Source organism: Ciona robusta, chromosome 2 (genome assembly GCF_009617815.1).
Source record: "Ciona robusta chromosome 2, ASM961781v2".
NCBI classification, from domain to species: Eukaryota; Metazoa; Chordata; class Ascidiacea; order Phlebobranchia; family Cionidae; genus Ciona; species Ciona robusta.
This window is the reverse complement of record NC_143236.1, coordinates 1522979-1545426: the sequence shown is the minus strand read 5'-3', so window position 1 is coordinate 1545426 and position 22448 is coordinate 1522979. Positions and strand designations below refer to the sequence as shown.

The 22448-nt window shown below is 43.7% G+C and overlaps 2 protein-coding genes and 1 non-coding gene across 3 annotated transcripts; 2 read left to right on the top strand and 1 right to left on the bottom strand.

Annotated features, from left to right (window-relative positions):
* Positions 1-5528: 5528 nt before the first annotated feature.
* On the top strand, positions 5529-16985 carry LOC149739629 (uncharacterized). Its single transcript, XM_089872266.1, has 5 exons — positions 5529-10598; positions 14580-14720; positions 14789-14934; positions 15172-15303; positions 15410-16985. The coding sequence occupies exons 1-5, from the start codon at positions 8834-8836 to the stop codon at positions 15932-15934; spliced, it is 2709 nt and encodes a 902-aa protein (XP_089728392.1). The 5' UTR covers positions 5529-8833; the 3' UTR covers positions 15935-16985.
* Positions 16986-17683: 698 nt separating this feature from the next.
* Positions 17684-22441, top strand: LOC149739627 (uncharacterized). The gene is made up of 8 exons (XM_089872301.1): positions 17684-18588; positions 19060-19183; positions 20473-20632; positions 21149-21259; positions 21331-21420; positions 21491-21605; positions 21761-21841; positions 22179-22441. The coding sequence occupies exons 1-8, from the start codon at positions 18531-18533 to the stop codon at positions 22439-22441; spliced, it is 1002 nt and encodes a 333-aa protein (XP_089728427.1). The 5' UTR covers positions 17684-18530.
* On the bottom strand, positions 20166-20248 carry Trnal-uaa (transfer RNA leucine (anticodon UAA)). Its single transcript has one exon. It is a non-coding gene; the product is annotated as a tRNA-Leu (tRNA).
* Positions 22442-22448: the final 7 nt, after the last annotated feature.

Below are 22448 nucleotides of genomic sequence, written 5' to 3'. Positions count from 1 at the left end.
AGAGGTTTTTCTGCGGATTGAAACATCGACCCGAAAGCGATAGTCCTTTGTTACTCGCGCTGCATGACTAAGACAAACATATTTGTTACCACCCGCAATGCTGGCTGAAGCAACATAAGTGTAAGGGCCATAGAAAAGTCTTGCAGAACACGCCTGTTGTGAATCACGTAGCAACTCTCTCTATTAAGAAATTACCGTATGACGCGATATGAAGCCGCCAGCTCCATGAGATGACATTTGAATTTGGAAAGCTATGTAATTGCCACAGGTTTTTGGAAGGGCCGGCGTAACCCAAACATAATCACATCACCGACACTTTAATTGGGCGGCATTTACGTAACTTCGTGCGACACGAGCGTGACGAACAAAAGTGTCTCCCGCGACCCTCTTTGCTTTATGTGGGGCGATCAGTCGTGACGCAATCGACTATTTAGCTTCCTGGAAAATTTCCACCTATAGCTCGGAAAGTGGTTCTCCTACCGCGTAGGTATGTACGCAGGGAAAGCCCACGCGAGAAACATGTAGGTTTGGTTTCTTCAAGTTAGCTAGCAGCAAGATGTCGGATTCTGTGTTTGTCGGCCGCGTTCCTGGCGTGGGCATGCCCTCGCGATCCCACGTTAGCACCAACACTCCATAACAAACTGTTGTGTATTCTGGTTAAAAGCACCCCGAATCCTTGCTGCAAACATGGTTTGCAACGTTCACTTGTGACCACAGCTGCACCGAATTGCGAGTTCGCATCATGAAATTTTTATAGCGACCTTGTTTCGCCTAACAACGTCAACCCGTCGTAGATGGCTTTCAATCAGCAATGAGTGTGGGCGGCTCGAATGGCGAACGTTTGTGGTGAAAATTATTGCAGTCATTGTACCTGATGCACTTTAGACCCCATGACGATGCTGTTTGCTGGAAAGGGTGGCGTCAGTCGTTCGCGTACAAATTAACCTATAGCCGCTTTCCGTATCAGCTGCCAAAGCATTCAGAAACGATGTTTGTAGACGTAACCACACGCTGTATGTTCGACCCCGGTTCAACACATTCGAATTTCAAGTTTCCATTGATCTCAGTGACGTCATCAGGCATACCACACGCAGCTGTTGTAAGGAAACAGTGACCTCACATTTCACCATACACGTAAGGTTTAAATAAAAACGTTTTCATCAGTGAACCCTCGCAGCCGTTACGCAGCGACAGCGGTGTGACGTCATGAACCAGCTAGCTGACTGATGTTGACAAATTTCGCGTTAAATTACAGCAGCAGCGCTCTGTATGGAAGGTTCGGGTTTGATATACCATTGCCTAAATGGGCTATGCCCATAATTAGGCACACACAATGATCTGAGCCTGTGGTTTCGATTTTCGAGTCGGGCGTTATGCCAGTCACAAAACAAACTGCGGATTCGTGCGAGAGTATTGTCGCTGTATCATTCGACGCGGCATTGAAACAGCCGCGAGTCGATAGATACGGTTGCTTAGTAATCCGATACTGCACGGCAACTGGAGAAAGAGAATGCCAATTTTGTGATCAGGATTACAGGGGCGTGTATGTGACTCTGGATATTTTCCTGACAGTTTGATATTTCATTCCAATTTGGATTCGGAATTGCAACATATGTGGACAAAACAGTTGCGACCGCAACGCGATAAGCAGACACCGGACAGCATAATCAAACGGTTTTATACACTTAATGGGCAACAGATCGAAAAACAGGAAAATGGCTGCTATCAATCACGTTTAGTAATTGCATTCAAACGAGTTCGCGGAGTTGTTTCGAAAAGTCTGTTTCGATTTGCATACGCCTCGAAATATTTAAATACTGGCACATTAGAAAAGCGATACTCTGCCACGGAGGCAGACTTCTCATGCTGTGTATATTGTCTGGAAATTACATTGGGGTCGACTGATCATTTAATGCGTGATCGCAGTTCGTTTTGGTTCGCTGAAAAACAAGCGGAGAAGGTCGTGTGAATTAAGCTGGATCACACTAAGCGAGTCGCTCTCATCAGCTGAGAGTGATGTCACAATGCCCTTTTTGCGCTCACAGAAACGTGTGTCAGTTCACAGTTGATACATTTCTTCCCCTTATTCACACAATCTACATCCACACGTCTTAGTGGTTTTAATTTCATGGATTTCAGGAGAATCATAACTGGAGGTTATTGCGTCAGCAGAGCGTAGGTCGCTTGAAATATTAATGCGCTTATAACGCATGATTGATCGCTACGGAGCTGGAGCTTCTTGCCTCGGTTCCGTACTGAATTGATTTATACCGCGGTTTTCATTGAATCAATGGGACAAGGTATGTAAAAGGTATGTTTTTAAAACTAGCTGTGGATCTGTTTGATGATTGTATATGATGCTATTTGTGCGTTCCAGGAATGGGTTGGTAGCACGAGCCAGTATCGTTTTACTCAGATCGAGGCGTCGCGATTCCTTTGTTGGAAGTCCTACTCGCGATCAGCTGGCGCGTGCTCGGGTGAATGTGCCAGGGTATGTGCGTCGCACGGAAGCGTGCGCAACCGCCGGCGTAGTGCGCTTGTTTCGCGAGTAATAAAGAAACAAAGAGCGCGATCTCACCAGTCAGAGACAGCGACCGGGTACTGCTGCACGTAGCACAGGCTCTTACCAGGCCAGCTATATACCGAAGTGAGTTGATGACGTGGTGCATCTTTGTAGACCCGAATGGAGTCAGTGTTAACAGAAGGTGACCAAGTGCAGGGATTATGTGTTAACAGCTATTAGTGTTGTGATCGGCAGAATGCAACTGCAGCAGAAAGTAGATACACAGCACCGTGCGTTTCGAGAAGTACGGACCCTCTTTTATAGTTTTATGAGAACTTGCCGTTGCCATGGCTGACAACAGTTGTAAATGGCGAAGTTGTCATTGCAATAACGGGCTTTCTTTGTGGCTTACTGATCTTCACTATAAGCAGCTGTTCGTACATTGGCTTGTTTGTAGGCGTGTGTTGTGTCGGAATAGAGCGAACAGCTTGTCCGGAACATTAAGTCCGCTCAGACAGAAAACTGACAGTGCAGTTTGACATTAATCCGCAGTGCAGGTTGGTTAAGAGACAGCACCAGTATATTAGTAAAATATGGCTACCGCTTATAACAATAAAGTGGTGGATTCCGGTTGTCTTGCCTGTAAATGCAGCCTGGTGACCAATTTCCTTTTGCTCCAGTTTGCCTCACGAGCTCGAAGTTGCTTAGATAAGGATCGCGATTCACCGGTAGTCACGTGGTTTTATGGGGAAGCAACGCGGACGGCACCAGATGGATGCCAGTTAGGTTCCAAGATCCAATTCCGCTACATTGGTTATACTGCCCTGCCGACGTCACGTAATCTCCTTCGTTTTAAAAAACATGTTTTCTTCGTAGACAAAGTCTCTTGTCGACCTCGCGTGCATTCTGCGATAATGGTTTCTTAATTGCTAATAGCGCAAGGACAATCAGCGAAATGCCAAGCCGGGTGACGCAGTTTACAGGGAACCAATTAAAAGCGAAACGTTCCCGAAAACAACTCCGTGATAAACTTAATCGACCAACGGGTTTTGTGTAACAAAAGATAAAAACATTTACATCTACGCTATGCTGTTCATACTTCGTACGTTCGTAGTAACTGGATGATGCGCTTGTTTTTATAATTCGACGATTTGTTTCGTTGATACGTTTATGTTAAATTGACAATGTAGAGTGTAGACGACTTCTGTCAAACGATATTCACACTGAGACAACTTAGGTGTAATGATGTCACGACAATACGTCACAAATGTCAGCTTCAAGATAGATGCCACCTAAGTTTGGTTATCACGTATTGGCTCTTGGCTGTAGCCTATACACTGGTAAAAACAGAATCGAATACGTCTTCATCAGTATTGACTGTTTATGTTATTTCGGCGCGAATTGACATCATCGTAATAACCGTTACGTCACCGAGTGCGCACTTGGTTGAAAACGAAGTGTAATTTCCGAGCACCGAGATTAGAGTGGACGCGTTACAGACGCGAGCAGTAACGCTGTGGCAATGCGGGGGACTTGTCTGAAGGGTAAGGCAGGTTTCGCCATAAAAAGAACAGATAGCGAAACTCAAGTGGAAGTTGTTTTGTAACGTTGTTCTGCTGAAGAAGGCAACGCGTTTCGTGTTTAGTCGTTACGCTGCAAGTTTGTTGATCAGCCTCGCACAAAATCGTTGTCGGCATGCGGTTGGAAAACGGCTGCTGTTTAGCTGTGACTCATCGATGTGACTTTTGTGCTTCATCTGAATTAACAGGGATATTGCGCAACGAGTCAAAAGCGTTGGCACTCAGTGGTGAAATGTCGTGCGAAGACTGCGTTACCGACATCCCCACGATGAAGTGCTGGGACAGAGAAATAAAGCAGGCGCGTGCAGTCGGTTAGATTTTTGTGCAGGTAGGCTCATCAGCGATAGTTGCTTAGCGCAGACTTGCGTCACTACCAGGCTCTGTTTACATAACACAGAATCGTTGTTTGTCGACGGCCGGCCGATATAAGTCAATTAACTGTATACGTCCGACGTAGCGCGTTAATGCATTGATCCACTGTATCGGTTATATCAGCAAAACCAGTGCGTGTTAAGCCATCTAGTATACGAAACTCGGAAATGGAGGTTTGTAGAAAATGTTCATATGTTGATATAGCTTGAGTCCAGCACTAAGTATGTACTGTATGCAAATTTATTTCCCTTTCAGTTTATTTAACGCTAAGTCTTATAAACCGATCATTTAGTATATAACGTCACTTTTAATTGCCATTCTCAAGCAGCCAGCTACGTCACTTTCAATCATATCCAATCATTCGGCTGAGTAATGCCTCCCAGTTAAAACGTTCAACCCGTAATCCTCTTAACATGGGGCTGGTAAGTGGTTATTGTCGGCGAGGACGTGGCTCGGGAAGGGCACGTTTTTATACACAAGTAGACGAATCTAAACCTGCTTTCCGGTTTTTGTTTGTGTTATAGAGCGGTTCTTGGCAAGGTTCACATCAGCGCATAGCCACGCACGTGCTTTGAAACAATGCATGAACCTTTATTGGTTAACAAACATATTACACGTCATATAGGTTACTGACTGGTGTTGACCTTTCGACCCCGTTTTAAAATAGACGTTTGAAATAGATTTAACCGAAGTCATTGGCTTAGCTATGTTAAGGTTTATCAGTCAGCGGCTTAAATCGTTTGTTAAATCTGTCGAGGTGTCAGCCAATCAAATTCCACGTTGACAAACTCCTGTCGTGCCAGCGTGACGTAACAAGTGCTACTTTTCTCGACCGCGCGCGATTTCATTCTTTACCGTGTTCAGAACAACGAACAAACATTGTCATTTCGTTGTTGTTTGCACTGGCTGCGGAAGACAGTGTCTCCCTGCTCACTGAGCTATACGTTCCCCCTCCCCACCCACACCGAGACAGAGCGCGACAGTCTTCACTTAATATCCGCCCTTACACACAGGCCCAGGAGTCCGGAAAGACACATTGCAGTCGTTTTCCGCTTGTCTTCTGGCCAAATAAGGGTGAGGATGTGGGGAAATCGACCCCGACCCATGATGGTGGGGTTCGGGTCACGCTTGTCTGAATACGCCCCGTTTTCGATAGTTACGTAATGACAGTTAGCCGCCACGACCGCCAGGTTAGTTTAACAGCAAACCGGCTCGTTACAAATTAGGTACCAGTTACACTAGCCCGCATTTATCAGTGCTGTGGACTGCATATTTTATCTGATAAGGAGAACATTTCAGCTTGCGGTTGGTGAAGTCTGCTTTTGTAACCTGGGTCGATGGTCTCTTCAGAAGTTTCGGTTCGTTGTTATTGCATTCTACGTCAGTAATCACGTATTTACCTTATTCGGTTTGACATGCTTATAGATACAGATAGCCGCATTTCCGTTTTAAAATACGCACCCAGGATCAAAACAACAAACATCATTACGTGTGTTAATCAGACGACCATACGTCACATGTACTGCCCGACCACACGCTGAGGTCACAAATATATAAAGATGGATGGTATTCATATGTATTGATTTTCCTGCTAATATGACAAAGCACACGATTTTAAAATTATATTTGAAACAGGAAGCCCATATTTATGAATGGAGCTGCCGCCAGCCACGTGGTCGCAGCATATTTCCTGCCTCAATCGCTTGCCGCCTGTGATTTTTTGCTATTTCTCCGGTCTGTGAATATTTGTTTGTTTTCGCTCTTTTCTCCAGTTTCCCCGTCCGATCATCAACAAAATCACCCCAAGTACTTTCATTCCCTTTATCGAACCACATTGCACCGTAGCTCGCGTCGCTGCCATGTCGCTGTTTATCGATTGGTATTCGTTTAGTTCAGCTTCACATAAGCTTCAATCTGAAACTACGGGAGGCATTTCGTTTCCAAACCACCAAAAAACATAGCTTCATTAAACGGAGTGCGAAAATGATAAACTTTTTTGTGAGTCAAAATTTAAACATGACTACTTTGCCCCGAACAGCATTCGATAACATTTATGTTTTCTTGTCACGTGAGTCGCATCTTGTTGATGCAAATTCAACTGAGTTCGCTTCGTCAGACGTACATCACGTCGAAACAATATTTTTATGTTTGCTTCGTCGTACTAACCACAGCTGTTGACGAGAAAATCCTGTCAGCGCAGCGTGAAAACAATAGTTTCGAATTATTCGACCTGGTTTTCCGACTCCGCCGATTCAAGTTATAAAAATATCCCGGAACCGGGTTTGGTGATTTGGCCGTCCACGTCTATAAACCAAAATAACGGGAACTTGCTGTGTTTGATGCAGTTTATATGCCTATGTGACGTAAACGCAGACAGATCACGCGTTCTGATAAAAATGCGGCAGGGTTGAGTAGGAGAAATGAGCTATTCTGCGACGTTTTGACGCACGGGGATTTTGCTGCTCTGTAGTTTAACCTTTGGTAAGATTGAACTATCTATGCTTTCTCACAAAGACTTCGCGAACTTGAATTGCGGTTTTAAAGGGCTATATCTAAGCCTCGGTAAACACATTTAGAATGACCCAACAGGCAGGGCCGGTTGCTATGTTGGTAGGACGACGTCTTAATTGATAAGCCAGCAGTTTCATTACGTCAGGCGAGGAGCGCGAGTTTAAACTGTTTACGCGAGTCGGGCAAGTCAGCGCTGGTTTGTTATTCAGCTTCTGTACTTCGGGCTATGGGCTGTTTCCGTCGATTTCTCATTCATTCCACTACGTGGCTGTTTCCAGCAGCTCTTTTTCGACCAGTTGCGTGTTTGCGACCTTTTCTAGCTACATCGCTTTCGGGTAAACAGGCTGGAGAGGGAAGTTCGAACGACACGGTGGCTGGGGAATGAAACTGAAGAAGGCGGTTGATCGACTGGAAATTCGATCGGGGTTTCCACTAATATTTGCCCACAGTATCGGTGTTCGAAACTAAGAAAAACCCGGGGCCTTCACTGTTTCCAGTTTTGGCTTGTGTGTGTGAGTCTTCACTCCGGGCGGTTAAAGGATGTCGTAATATCGATTTATCACCCGTTAGTGCGGTTGAAATGTTTCGAGCTGCGCAAAGAAATTCGCGGCCGGGTCGTAAACGCTTTGGTACCTGGTATAATCAGCGGGGCTGTCTGCTGTAAGCGAGGGCGGTACCATGAAACAAGTTTTGTCGTGAGCGCTAATTGCCCTCACACATTCCCGCGGAGCTGTGAATAGACTGGTTCGATTTCCCAGCAGCTAGTTTCTTTGTCGTCGTTAGTGAGAGGCCGTCAGAGAAGCGAGCAACTGGCCCGGTTGCGAGAGATCGCTTCTAATTCTCTCCCTTCGCTCCATCGGTTAGAACGCGTTGGGGAAATCGACGATTTTTTTTCTCTCGCTTCGCGCAGACGCATGATTTAGAAACGGTGACCGGGTGGCGAGCTACAGTCTGGGTCGAACACTCATTCAGACAGGTTGTACGTTTCGTCTCGTGTTGTCGAGAACAAAGAAGCCAGATATAGATCCATTTTTAGCGAGTAGGAAACTCAGTGTGTCACCATCCGTTGTCAGCTTTATGCCAGAATGTGTTAGTATAAGAGGCACAGTTCATGTCAATTGTGAGCATTAAGGAATGTTAGAACAACTTAATAGATACTTCACTGATGTACTATATGACTTTGATTAGCCACTGTTCATATTTTAGCTTACTTAAAGTTGTTTTAAAGTTAAAGGACACGAAGAGTACAGTTGTGGATATTATAATTAACTTTGTTGAAATTTAAACTGTTTATTCGCCGTTTGGACATTCAATAAGCGATAGATAGATGGTCATAGTTTGAGTCAGTGCAAAACAAATGTGGTGTCAACAATGCGAGTCGCCGCCTCCGTCGTATGATTCAGTTGTTTTGCACAATCTGTAGCTGTTTATGTAATCTAGTGTACCGTGTGTCATGTGTTGGTACTTCGTGTGATCTTGCGTTGTTGATTGATGGTAGCGAATATCGCGGTCCTTTTAGTGAAGTGAGACGTGCTGTGGAAGTGTGGAGCTGCTGTTCACAAAGAGCACGATTTTAACTTACGTGAGAGAGCAAGGGATTGTTTGAACAGATTTGGGATAAGTTCCTGCTTGGGTTTATGTTACTAATAATCTTCTTATTGTTTTACAGGAAATAGTGATCATTCAGCTGCCTGTTTCTAAGCTTCTTACTATAAGCTTACTAAGTTGCCATGTTTCTTGCTTGACAAAATCTCCTTGAGCACGGGACGTGAACTACGAAAGTTGTTAGTTCACAAAAAGCGGAACAAACTGTTGTTCTTTCCACACCAAGATCTACGTTACCAACTCGCGTCGACATTGTAATAGAATGTCCACCGGAGAAGGCTTATACAAACTGAATTCCGCATTCAACCCGTTCGTACCACCAAACAATAACGTTTGTAACCTAATCACCAATCCAACTTGCACTAACTTTAACTGCTTCCGCGGAACCGACTCCACATCACTTTGGTTCGCCCCGACGGCTTCCGGAACCGCCCCCGTCCCTTTAGAGGTTGCTGCCATGTCTGATTCAAACGGCTTCAGCTACAACGGTGACGGGTTCCGCGGTGCGAGCGTTGGAAAGTTTGTTACGGTTGCGAACGATGATTCATCACGGAACGAATTCAACATCGGAAGCCAAACTGCCTTTCATCAGACGACCTACGCCGAATGCCTCAAATCGCTCAACCAGGTGGTCACTTCTAGCCAAGCTGGAGGATTACAGATGCAAGCGCCAACCATGCCTCTGCTGGCATCTCAACCACCAACTTCCGAGAACGTAGCCCGGCGCCAGGCCTATTACCATCAGCGCCACCACCCCGATCCTTCATCGGTTTGCAAGAATCGATTTAGCGCTACTGGTGCCACAGTTGACTGTACTGTCATACGAGACAGTAAGATGTCGCTGTCGTCTGCACCTCCTTCCCCAAGCGCCGGTTCAGCGGGAGGAAGTCTCGGAAGCAATTTATCTCGCTTGAACCCTATCACACAAGGACAGTGTTATGGCATCGTTCACCCCAGAGGAGCTTACTTCTCCGCTGCCAAGAAAGCGTCAGACATGTCCACGTCGTCAACGCTTTCATCGTACTCTTCGTCATCTCTCTCTTCGACGCCTTCCCTTACTGGTGTTTCTCCCCGAAAGAGAAGAGCTGATGAAAAAAATTGCTCTCATAATGGCTGCCAAGGAGGTTCCTGCCATTTCTGCAGCACCAGCGACGTAACAGCGGGCGTTGATTGTGTAAGGTTATGTGATCGACCCAGCAACGGAAGCGTTAGCCCCGTCGATCAACTAGCTCGCCGTGACCATTGGCCGGACGACCAGCACCGCCTCAAACGTTCCAAGAATGACAACGAAGAGGATGACGACGTCGTCTTTGTATCCATGGAAACGGCTCCCACATTGCCTAAACAACGCTTATGTGAAACAGTTTTTCAAAATCCATTCGCTGTAGCCCCACAAAAACAAACATCTAAACCACGCCGATCAAAGAAGACTCCCGCAACAAAGAAAGCATCACGACCATCCCCTTCAACGTCCGCATCTCCAGTTAACTTCGCCATTCCTGCTTCCTTCCCACCGAGTACTTACCAACTTCAGCAGCCAATGTTTGTTGCACCTCCTTCCTATGCAAACACCAAACCAAGCTACTACAATGTGAGCGAGGTCCAAGGCTCAAAGGGTTACTTCCTTCGTTCCACCGTATCAGGACGTGGTGGGAAAAAGATAGTCGATGAAAACAACAACCTTCATGTACCATCTACCAGTTACTCACGCGATCAACATCAAAGCGGCGCCCGTTACCACACACGGAGCCAGCAGAAGAGGAAAGATCTTGCTTCGACTTCTCATGTAGCCAACCATCACCCCCAACAGGAAATGACGTACACCCAACAACCATCAGTGCCCACCCCTCGCCCTGCGCCATTGCCAGTTCAATCCCAACCCCAAACCTCGGTTCCTTCTACTCCAATAAGTCAAGGAGCAACTGGAGGCATTCCCGACGGACAACAGAGGTCTTCGGCAGCTTTCAAGAAGATCTACGACATCCGAGGCATCATTGGCGTTGGAGGAGGTGGAACTGTCTATGCAGGTTTGTGGTTTGTTTTATTTTTATACTCTGCAATTTGTGATTCTTATTTAAGCGAACCGTTTAGTATGTGGTTATGGCGCAAGCTCGGTAAACATGTTTTCGATTCGAGTGCTGCTACGTCACAACCACAATCGGACCCAGCGCGGTGTCGTCTGCTTTAGCGACGGCGGTAGCGATTATTGCAAAACAAACTCTAGCGCCGCTCCCCTAGTTACGTCACAAGCAGCGCTTTTATTTTTAGAAGAGCAAGAAATGGGTTCAACCTGCGCGTGGTTCTAACCAGTTGTTTGCTTTTCTCTAATCATAAGTCGGTCTTATATTGCCTTTACATTACTGTAACACTTTACAGTCTCATACAACCCGCCCAACGCGTGTAGACTGAGAAAATCGGTTAAGGTTGTCAAAGGTCAGGTGCCGTCACAGCCGAGTACCAACCCAGTTGCCTCACTAAGCAAACTGTTTCTCGTTGTTGAATATGTCTACGATGACTTTAAAACGTTAAGCTGGTGAATCAGTGGCCGTTGTTCACCAACCAGTCTAGGTACGCACCGCGTTTAAAGTACAATCATCCATAACACGTAACGTAGGGCTGCGATACAATTGGACTTCCTTAATCACAATGCGGCCCGTGTTTCGAATTGTTGCTTAGGTGAAAGAGAGGGCGGATGTGAATTCATTGTCCCGAACCTCGCCCACTGTGGGGCAATGGCAGGTGTAGCCTGACTCCACTATTAGTCGGGCGTGTAGTGCTTGGATACGCTACTCGTCCCTTCGGTGTGGAGGTCGCGGCGCTTTGTCACCCGCTCGCTGTACCGCGCGTGTTTGGAATTCCGCAACCGCCGTTCGAGCAGTGCCCCGGCAGCCGTTTGCTTCGTAGCTCTTGTGGTGCGGCTTGTCTGGACTGGTAGTGCCACACGCGAGTGTTATCGCTTTCACTGCCTCATACCACACCTTGAAAACGGCAGTTTCCGCCCATGTGGTTTCACCCAAGATATTATTTCGACAAAATTAGAAATTCGCTTTAAAAACCTGCTCCCTACGTTGGCGTATGTTTGCTTTTCGCGTCACAGCTGTCGCCTTCGCGGTAGCATGACCCAGTAAACAAGCTATAGCCGTACCACCGCAAACATCGATTGCAGACGGACAAAGGTTCGCGGACAACATAAGAGGTTTCCAGTAGTCGAGCCAGGCGAACATAAACAGCCTTAAAAACGCATCATCTGCCATGTAATGGTTGTAAATGTTTGTATCACTTGTTTTAAATCTTGCGTGTGTAAAACTAGTTTACATTTAAAACATCGGTTCTTAGTATCGTGTGTTAACAGCTATCTTTGTTGTTAAATGACGTATGACTTGCGACGTTTTGTATTGTTTGTGTTTTCATATTCTAAACGCTTCCTCGAGGTGTTCCGTCCATCACGCGAGGTATACCGCGGACTACGGAAAGAACAACGTATTGTTGTGTAAATATACGTTTCACTGGTCTGCATTGCTGTCATTAAGGAGATCTTCAATGATTCGCCACGCTCTTTGTGCAAGCAGCTACTTGATTCTTACCATTTGTTTGAAAACAAAGGGTCGCGCCGTCATTTGGTCCGCGTCACTTATTCGTCACGTGATTGTCGATACGCGAATACAGCGACTTTAATCACGAAAGAGGCACGACCCGAACATCAAACGCGCCGGAGTCGACTCACGGGCGAGTTCGCGGTACAGTCAGCCAATAACAACTGGGTCCCAGGCATCAAAGCACATCGGCGCTCAACGAGGAAGTCGTTTATGGCAGTAAAAAAGGTGGGAAAGACTTGAGGCGGGCGGTTGCACCTGTAAAATAGGCCATTATCACAACAAGTGAGTTCCCCAATCGAGCAGGAATGTTAGCGACGCCGAACTGCTCTCTCTCTTTGTTGTTGGTATTAAATAACGACGTGGGGCGAGACAGATGTAGACTGCTTGATAATCGATCCAGTAGTAGCCGAAGATCTTGGTTAGTCGTTTGCTGCTTACTGTATCAGGAACCCAGGCCTCACTTTGACCGTCTGTCAATCAACACATTGGTCCCACAGTCTCCAATCGGTGCCACTAGAACATTAGTACGGCGTCAATGAGCTTACGTTTATTTGTTCGCCTCCACTTTCCACGTACATTAACTAGGGTAATCGCCAATATTGCTGCTTAAAGCGGATTGCAAACCACGGTTTGTTTAATATCGATTTAAGTAAACAGTTACCTCGTATCGACTACAAGCTACTTCGAAGTTGCAATATTTGCCAACTGTCGAAACTCTGTCTAACTGAACAGGTTCCCCCCAAATCGAATAAACGATAAATATGTCAAAACAATTGTTTTGGCTATACCGCATGAAATGGTCGATTAGAATTAGAACTTTCCATTTGCTTTTCGTTGTTGGCGTAAGTGCTCAATAGAAGTTAAGAAGCCGCGAGTTTTTCAAACGATTGAACCAAGTCCAACGCGGCCTAATGTTTGTTTGTCGGTTTAGATCGTCATTACGTTCGCCCCTCGTCCACTGGACCCGCCATCGGCCGGCAAAGTGCAATTGATGGATGCTTCTAAAATCGCATATGCGAACTCGGTCGACCTAGCGGTCACGAAAAACGATTTATTGAGGAATGGAATTTAAAAACCGCCCTGGTTGCCGCGCGGGCGTGTCACCTGCAGCATGAGATAAAGCCATCCATAAAACGCTTAGCTCAAACTACGAGTCGCGTGGTACGGGCGTATACATTAACACTCGTCCTATAATACCAATTATAATCCACTCTTCCATTCGTTGCTGTAAGCCGCTGACGTCATAACCATGCGAACGGACGCAACGCATCCGGATTGGCTGCTGGCTTAGCGCAATTCCCGGGTAATAATATCCGCGTTTTGATCTGTCTGGCTTTTTCAAAGTTGAATAAAGTGCGACGCATCCTTCCGGTATGAAATCATTTTAACTTCGGCGTGTTTCGTGTTTGTAGTTACTGGAATAAACGGCGCATATGTAGTCTTAATCGGCGCTTTCACGAATCTGTACTTAGTGAAAATAATGAGTCTTGGCGACACGTAAGAACGAGGCTTTTAGGACGACGTCGTCCAAGCCCCTAAAACAAAAAGGTTCGCAATGATCGCTCGATAACGATCTTCAACCACATTAAATGGTGGGCCATATGCTGCCTGCAAACATCGATCCCTGTGCTTGGTTGACCTAAAGTCCGTGGCAATCGATGACTTTCCGAATTTCTTGATGAGATTCAAACGTTTATGGAGACCGAAAGGGGTTGCAGTTATATGGCTGTAACAAAATCGTTACTCAGTTGCACTGTAATGAAACACACTATACATGTGTGATAGTCCTGTTTATTTCTTTTAACATTACATTTTCATATTGGCCGATTCGGCGCATGGGATATTTTGCAATTACAGCTGGTCTTGTAATAACCTGCTTCGCATACGACTAACCCCATTAACGTTTCAATGACGTCCATGTACTAATATAGCTTCCCGAACCCATTTCGTGTACCTGCGTCAATCTCCTTGGCTATAAAGAGGGGTAGACTAATAATAAATTCGGATACAGCGAACTACCGTTGAGCAACGTGGTCGAGTGCTTGTTTGCGTAAGCACACTCACAACCGGTTTTAAATCCGGCGTTGTAGCTTTGCGCGCCTTTTGGAAATTCCACACTTAGAGTCTCATACGGGTTGTTCCGTGTATAGTGCTGACGTGCAGTTATGCAACAACACGAGATATGATGTAAAAGCAAATTCCTTACGCGGAATGTGGAACTTTCGATTTGAAATTCGTGCTGCGGCGCTTGCAAAAAATTACTGAAATATTCATGATGGCGGGTAGTTTTACGAGCTGGAAAATGTGACCTGATGGCACCCAAGATAATGCGGTCCTATCAGGCGAACGGGTAGCTTGTAGCCTCCGCCAACCAGACTGGATATTGATTTCTCAAACTGCGCTATTCTACAGGAACCAGGAAGGCCGATAATGTGCAAGTCGCTATCAAGCAAGTACCAAAAGCTAAGGTGAAGCGTTGGGGCAAATTGGACGGTCGAGTTGTACCAATTGAGTTCGAACTGCTGCACCGAGCAGCATTCTCTGGCAACAGAGGTAAATACAACTTTCCTCGCCTGTTATACCGCTAACGTGAGCAAATATTTAAAGCTGTTTTGGTTCAGGTGTAATAGCAATGATGGATTGGTACGAACGTCGTAACAGTTACATCCTTGTCATGGAGCGCCCTCAGCCGGTTATTGATCTCTTTGACTACTTAAATCAACATGGAGCACTTCCTGAAAAAGTCGCAAAAAATATTTTCAAGCAGGTACAACCACTTTTGTCAACTTAAAAAACTAAACTAAACTGTGTTTGTGGTTAAATTTGCTGGCTTGGTTTTTGTTTTAAAACGTATGGGGAAAATAAATTTCTCAGATTCGTTCCAATTAGGTATATTGAAATTGTTTTCGCTTTCCGAATACAAGGTATTCTTCTATACCCCACGTGCTCATTTGGATACCCGTGACACTGGTATTGATTTTTATCGGTTGTTTGCGCTTTTCAGATTGTCGAGGCAGTTCTTCACTGCCACGCAAACGGCGTGGTCCACCGAGACATCAAGGATGAAAACGTACTGCTCAATCTTCATACGTCAGAAGCAAAACTGATTGACTTTGGCTGTGGGACCATGCTTAAGGTAGTTACACATTTCAAGTCTACGTTTGAAATTCAATGCGGTTCGAATTTCTACTCGGTTATCTGAGACAACATAGAACTTCGCTAAACCTTCTTGTACTTTACAGGAAACCGCATACACAGAGTTCGCTGGTACTCCCGAGTTCTACCCACCAGAGTGGTTTATCGAACGCCGATACATGGGCAAAAAAGTGGACGCATGGTCACTGGGCGTTCTACTGTACACCATGATCGAAGCAGAAGTTCCCTTCCAGAAGGAAAAAGACATTATCGCATGTGAGCTGCGACACAAACGCGCTCAACAAACCACCTCGAAAGCTTGTCGTCACCTCATTGCACTCATGCTACAGAAGGATCAGAACAAGCGACCTTCCTTGGATGAAATCCTTCACCATCCGTGGTTGACAAGCTCAGAACAGCCATCCAAGAGCATCAGTAACGGCGTGATGAGCACTCGTGACCTGTACGTGGCTCCAATACCCGCTACTCCCACCAGTCCACCAAGCAACATGCGTGGCACACAAGCGCACCACCAATCACCTGTCTTCACTCCTCAAACAAGTCAAGCTTATCACGCGCATCCAGTCCCAGGCTCTCCAGTCTCCGTGACTGAGTGCGCTGTCCGATCATAAAAATAGTCATCTTGCCCGCACATCCGCATCTGTATCCTCGCCAATAATTTCTCCGTATTTATAGGTAATGTATGTTACTACGAAAGTATTTATTATTAATTATGTAACCTCCGATATATTATTCTAAATAAGTTATGCTATCTCTGATCTTCATTTATCCTAAATGAACGTTGCTTTTTCTTCCACAATGTTGTTGTCGTTGTTTCGTTTCTATTTGAATCGGGCCTGGTCTTCAAACGTACTCTAAACTCTTGTTTTCATTTTCGTACTTGGCAAGTGAGATTCTAGCAGCGCCATGTTAAATTAACCACATTTCTTTGCTGTGACGTCGCCCATTGGCCCCGTAAGCTTTTTTGTAACTTTTATCGCGATGGCATTCTCGCGATCCAACCCTGTGTAAATCATACCTTTTTAAACCTTTTTATGAAACTTTTCGCTAGTAAATTTGGCACCCATTTTTTGATTAATGCCAGCGCTGTTGATGGAGCATTTTGCGTTGCTTCCAATTTGGGAAGTATTTATATTTATTGTGTGTTAATGCCGGGCAAACTCAACTCAATTTAGAATTCTTCCTCCTTCCCTGGCACGACCGCTTTCGCCAAATGGCACCAAGGTTTCTACCTCATTTTCACCGCGAGCTTAAAATGGTCAATATCGGGTCATATGGTGTCCGTATCAAACCGGGCACAAACTTTTAATCCCGAGTCCACGATCGGTAATAGCGAACATCTCACTGTGATTTTAATCCAACACAATGCAACCGAACCTTCACTTCACGTGTATAAGTTAGTGAACCACTCTACCAAACTCTCCACTGTGCCCCCCCCCCATACACACCCCAGACCCTTCTGTGGTCCAAACATCGCGGTACATCGCGAAACTCCCTTGGTTTCTGGGCGCTGCTTCTTCAAATGAAATTTACTTTTACGGCCACCACATCAGCTCGCTTGCCTCTTACTTTTTGGCCGATTGTATTTCCACCAGCGTTCCTGTTACCCGCTGTTGCGGCATCTTAGTATAACAATTGAGATAAATAAAAAACATGACGAAATTTTGTTGTAATAAATTGTAAATAACATACAAGAATCGCAATCAGTCAGAATTTCCTAGTCTCTATAGTTTACACCACGGTCTAGTACTCTAGTTATATAAGGTGATATTTAAAACCGTCTATTTTTTATTTCTATTAAAAGCTAGAATTTCACCCAGTTAGAATTTCACCCAGTGTGTGCTATGTCACCAATCAAAATGTGTTCTTCAGTTAAGTTTATTCAGGCACCAACCTATCCATACAAAACAACATCGCCACCCAGTGCTTGAAAAAATAATTGTTAATACAGAGATAAAAGTACCCATTTAACAATATTTAAAGCAAACGGTTTGCCCAAGTTTTAGTTACGGGGGGGTTTTGAAACAGTATCTAGTAAAAAGTAATATATATATATAGTAGGGTGGGGGAAGACGGGACACCTTTAGAACACAATATCCAAATATCCTGATCGTGTTTTAAACAATAACAGTGGTCTATGGGAGTCGTGAGGATATGGTTTTATAATTCTTTGAATGTTCCATGTTTACTACCAAATCCGACGAGAAAATGGAGTAAAAAGGTGTCCCATCTTTCCCCACCCTACTATACATTACAACTGATAGCAAATATAAGCGCTATAAATGATATATGGCAGGATGAGAGAGATGGGACACCTTAATTCCATTCTCTTTTATCGTCCCATATGGTTAGTAAACATGGAACAAATTCACAGAATTAAAAAATCGCACATCTTCACAAATCCTATAGACTGTTGCTAATTATTTAAAATACGATCAGGATATTTAGATAGTATGTTCTAAAGGTGTCCCGTCTGTCCCCACCCTAGTATAATATACAGACTAATTATAGATATGGTGTATTGTTGCATTAACTCTGCGATTGCTCTTGTATCATGATATTGTCAGCCAGGTTTTTCTAGTTATTCTACACGAAATATATCGGGCGTTCATTCCGACTACGCTCTAATCAAAATATTTCGCCTTTATTAGACTATTAGTCTAATCGGTTTTACAAAGCACTGATTCGTGTCGCGTTTCTTTGCTAGAGGCGTTTGGCGTCCGGATTTATTTACATTTCCAAGTCGTCACCCGTCGCGACGCCAACTGAACGCACAGCGGGAAGTTACATCAAAAATTACGGGGCGGATCGAAATGTCGACTCGATGATGAGCCGAAATCGTTTCACGTGCAATTTGGCGTGACCGATACACAATAACCTGCCTCAATGCCTTGTTCTTTCAACAGGGCCTCGCGCGGCGCTTTAGAATTTAAAGGGCACGCCGCGTGAGTGTTTCCAGGTGCGCAGGAGCACTCAGGTTGATCTGTTTGCTTAATTACACCAAGTTCGAAACTTATTGATCAAATAGAGAAGAGTTACCATATAGTGCATTAAATGGTATCGTGGTGGTTGCGCAAATACTGGTACAAATATTTTTGCTCTGCGCAAACAGGCGAGGCATAGCTATACCGATAAGCAGAACATTTATAGTCATATAGTTGAACTTCTGAGATATATTTACTTGTGCGATAGTATCCCAAGACAACGATGGGAGATCAGGCAAAGGAAAACCTGTCAAGTTCATCATACGACAGTTGGTCCGTTGGTGAGTATATTATTCGATTATTATATAGTAGGGTGGGGGAAGATGGGACACCTTTAATACAAAATTATCCAAATAGCCTGATCGTGTTTTAAACAATTATCAACGGTCTATGGGAGTCGTGAAGGTACGGTTTTATAATTCTATGAATGTTCTTTGTTTACTACCAAATGGAAAAAGAAAACTAAACGAAAAAGTGTCCCATCTTCCCCCACCCCACTATATCTAAATTGTTTCCTTCCAATCGAGTTATATTGCGAAACTCCTTGATTCATAATAAACGTTTAATTATTTTCGATGTTTTAATAAACGGTAAACCGTTTGTGTCGTACTGACCATCTGACACTTTTGGTAAGGTAGCCTATATATATGTTCAACCAATTATTCTATGTATGTGTCTGAGCATATTTAAGCAGGTGCTTAACAACAGTGGTTAAATTCAAACAGTTTCATTAAAGCATGTAATTAAATTAGTTGCAGCCGGATATGTTGACCCACGTCGCTCAGTAGATGAGCACCGTAATCACCGTCGAATCACTGATGGCGCTTTACACTGGCAACACCGGCCTCGGGTTTATCCGTTTAACGAAGCAAAAAGGTTGGGATTTGATTTATACTATAGGCAGTCTTTCTTATTATTGTTTCTGGTACAGTAATCCTTTAGTTGCTGACCGGTGTGAATTTTGTTACCAAGTTCTCCTTGTAGTTTTTACTGATTTTGCACTTTTTTACGAAAAAGTGTATTCAAACTTATCCTAAAAATTAAAATTTGTATAAAGTGCTGCGTCACCACTTTATTTTCCCAGCGAGTCGTCATGCTCTGATGCCAGCATACAATGTTATAACCCTTCCAACGCGTTTACTACGTTTAGATTAAAAACAAATAGGCTACAGTTCGTGACATCGTTATCTGTTAGATGTGCTGCATCATCGTTTATGCGTATTTCGCCTAAAAATCGTTGGCGGGTCAGGCCCACGCACCATCGGGCTACTTTTGTAGCATTTACTACAAACAAAACAATGAATGGCATTTAATGCGAAAAAATCAGTGCGAAATGCGACCTAGTTAGTTAGGGTATCATACGCAACACGCCGCTATATGTCATTATTGTTCCGCGAATATAACGCAACGCAGGCGAATTACGTTCACCAGGCAGTTTTTTGCGCACTTTTATCGACTTTCAAAAACTAATATATTAGACATTAGTGAGGCCTAAGGAACTCCCATTTTGAAGCACAATTTTTGCTGGCCACCAGCTAGGATTACCACTCTGCCCAGTATTATTGTTTGAAAAGCTACAACGTTTATTGGTATTATACTAACTTTCCGGTTTAATGGTGTTATGAGCCATTTCATAATTAAACTTGCGAAACGTCTTGAAATAAACATCTGTAAAGCATTGAAAGTACAATGCCAACCCCGTCTAAAGTGTATTCGGATATAAAACTTGTCGTCATTTACCTTAGTATAGCTGTTTATAATTGGCCGATTTCATTTTAAAAAAAGGCTTGATCTTTTTAAACCAAGTTCTACTAGCAATTCGGAAAATATAAACAATAATATCAAAATCAACTTTTAGTACTGGGTGTGGGGTTCGAACCCACGCGGACATTCGTCCATTGGAACTTAAGTCCAACGCCTTAACCACTCGGCCAACCCAGTTGACGAGAGAAGCTGCGCGAGACACGGTATCTCAACTAGGGAAGAAGTGCCGAGTGGTGTGTTGTGGGCGTGTCCGGCTTATGTTAGCGAATCAGATAAACGTTTGCTGCTACCGACTATGCTTATCGTGTTTGAGTCAATAAAAGGGAACAATAAAATGCTAATTTAGGCGCATTACTCACTGTTCAATTACCAAATTAAATTTTGTATATTTTTTTTCATAGTGCTTCTACCAATGTACTAACACCGAATGACAGAAGCCAGTACAAGTCGGATTTCATTCAAATGCAACGAATTCATCCAGATTACAGACCATCCTCATTAAACAGGCGAAATAACCCCCATCCAAATCTAGCGTTTCACGTAAAACACATGTTAAACCAGGTAAATTTAATAAGATAATACGCGTTCTCTTCTAAGTTGATATTTGAAACATATTTGCAATCAGATGGCGCAGGTAATGGTCTGCTGCCGACTCGGCAAAATATTCTTATATATAGCAGGGTAAAGGAAGATGGGACACCTTTTTATTCTATTTTATCGTTCCATTTGGAAGTAAATAAAAAATATTCAAAAAATTATCAAAGTGTATATCCTAACGACTCCGTTGGTAATTGTTTAACATGATCAAGATATTTGAATATATATACTATGTGCTAAAGATGTCCCGTATTTCCACCTAATTTAGTACTAGATGGGAGACCGTTGGCAACTAATTAAATCCCGTGTTTACCGTGTTTTTAGAAATAACAACGCTTTTTAATTTCGGTGATACAGATAAGTAAATATTTTTTATTTACTACCAAATGGGACGAGACAAGAGAATATAAAGAATCATGTCTATCCTACACTACCCTATATCATAGCACGGTAACAACAACATTTTAAATTTTACTTCAGAAAGTCCCAGTTGTTCGAACACGGATGACCATGGAAGAATTTAACAGAAAACCTATGGATTCGCCTTATGAGTCCAACACTCATAGAGTTTATAGAAGATACAGACAGTCGGTGAGATACGTTTTCGTATAGAAGTTTGTCTGGTAATTTTGTTTATCAATTTTATCTAATATTTTACGAAGGAAATTGTTCGCGCCAAGCCGGCAAGAAAAGTCGAGGCTGCGGTTTCAGGCATCGTCCCAGAACTCAACGAAAATGACGACCCAGCTCTGGTAAAGTCTTTCCAACTATATAATAGGTATACACCAACCATAAATTAACCTACACTTTGTTTAATTTCAGGCGAAATTGTTTCCAGTGATACCGAGAAATTCAAGGCTCACAGCAGACAGAGCGCAGGAACTTACTAATTCTGTTATAACACCAAGAAAGAACAAACACCAGCCACATTTATCAGGTAGGTAACTCGTAAGCTGGCACGAGGTGATAAACCCGTGTGATAACGACTGTCGTTTTCCGGCCACGCGAGGATAAAATAAGTTACATTCATTCATTCATATAGTCTATTTTGCATAGTTTAATGTTTTAACCAACATGTGCAATTTAATACAGCTAATGCTTCTGGCCCTGAACAAGTGTTTCCCCATCTTCCAATTAAAGATTTAAATAAACCAAGTCTAAAGCCAGTTCAAGGTTAGTAAAAACTTTAATTTTTAAACTTTGTAGAATTGTAGGTCAAGTCTCGACTTGTTTACCATATGTATAGGCTAGTAGGGTAAGGGGGTACACCTTAAGAACATTCGAAGAATTTTAAAACCGTATCTTCACGACTTTCATACACTGTTAAATACGATCAAGATGTTTGAATATTATGTGTTAAAGGTGTCCCATCTTTCCTGACTCCACTATGGTGACTATACTGCGAGTCAAACCGCTATTGTCAAGAGCTGTATTGTTTAGTTGTTTTAATTAGCGTTATGTGTTTATACACCGCCATAAAAATGCATGAGGAAAGTTTTTGTTCTTATAGGTCGTCCTAATGCAATCGAAGCAACTTCATGGGAACCTACACCTAGTGCTCGGACAACTTCGCGTGTTTTCGGAAGAAAACGAGCAGACCCAAACAAAATCGAGGACGAGGCAAAGGCTATTGTCCCAGAGTTACCAACGCCCAAATCCAAATCGTTAATGTTTAAAGAGTACGCACAGTATCCAAAATACGCTCCACAAATGATTAGCGACTTCTATAGCGGAAAAACTAAGAAAGGAGTAACTCGTCCATACGTTTACTAGACAAAAA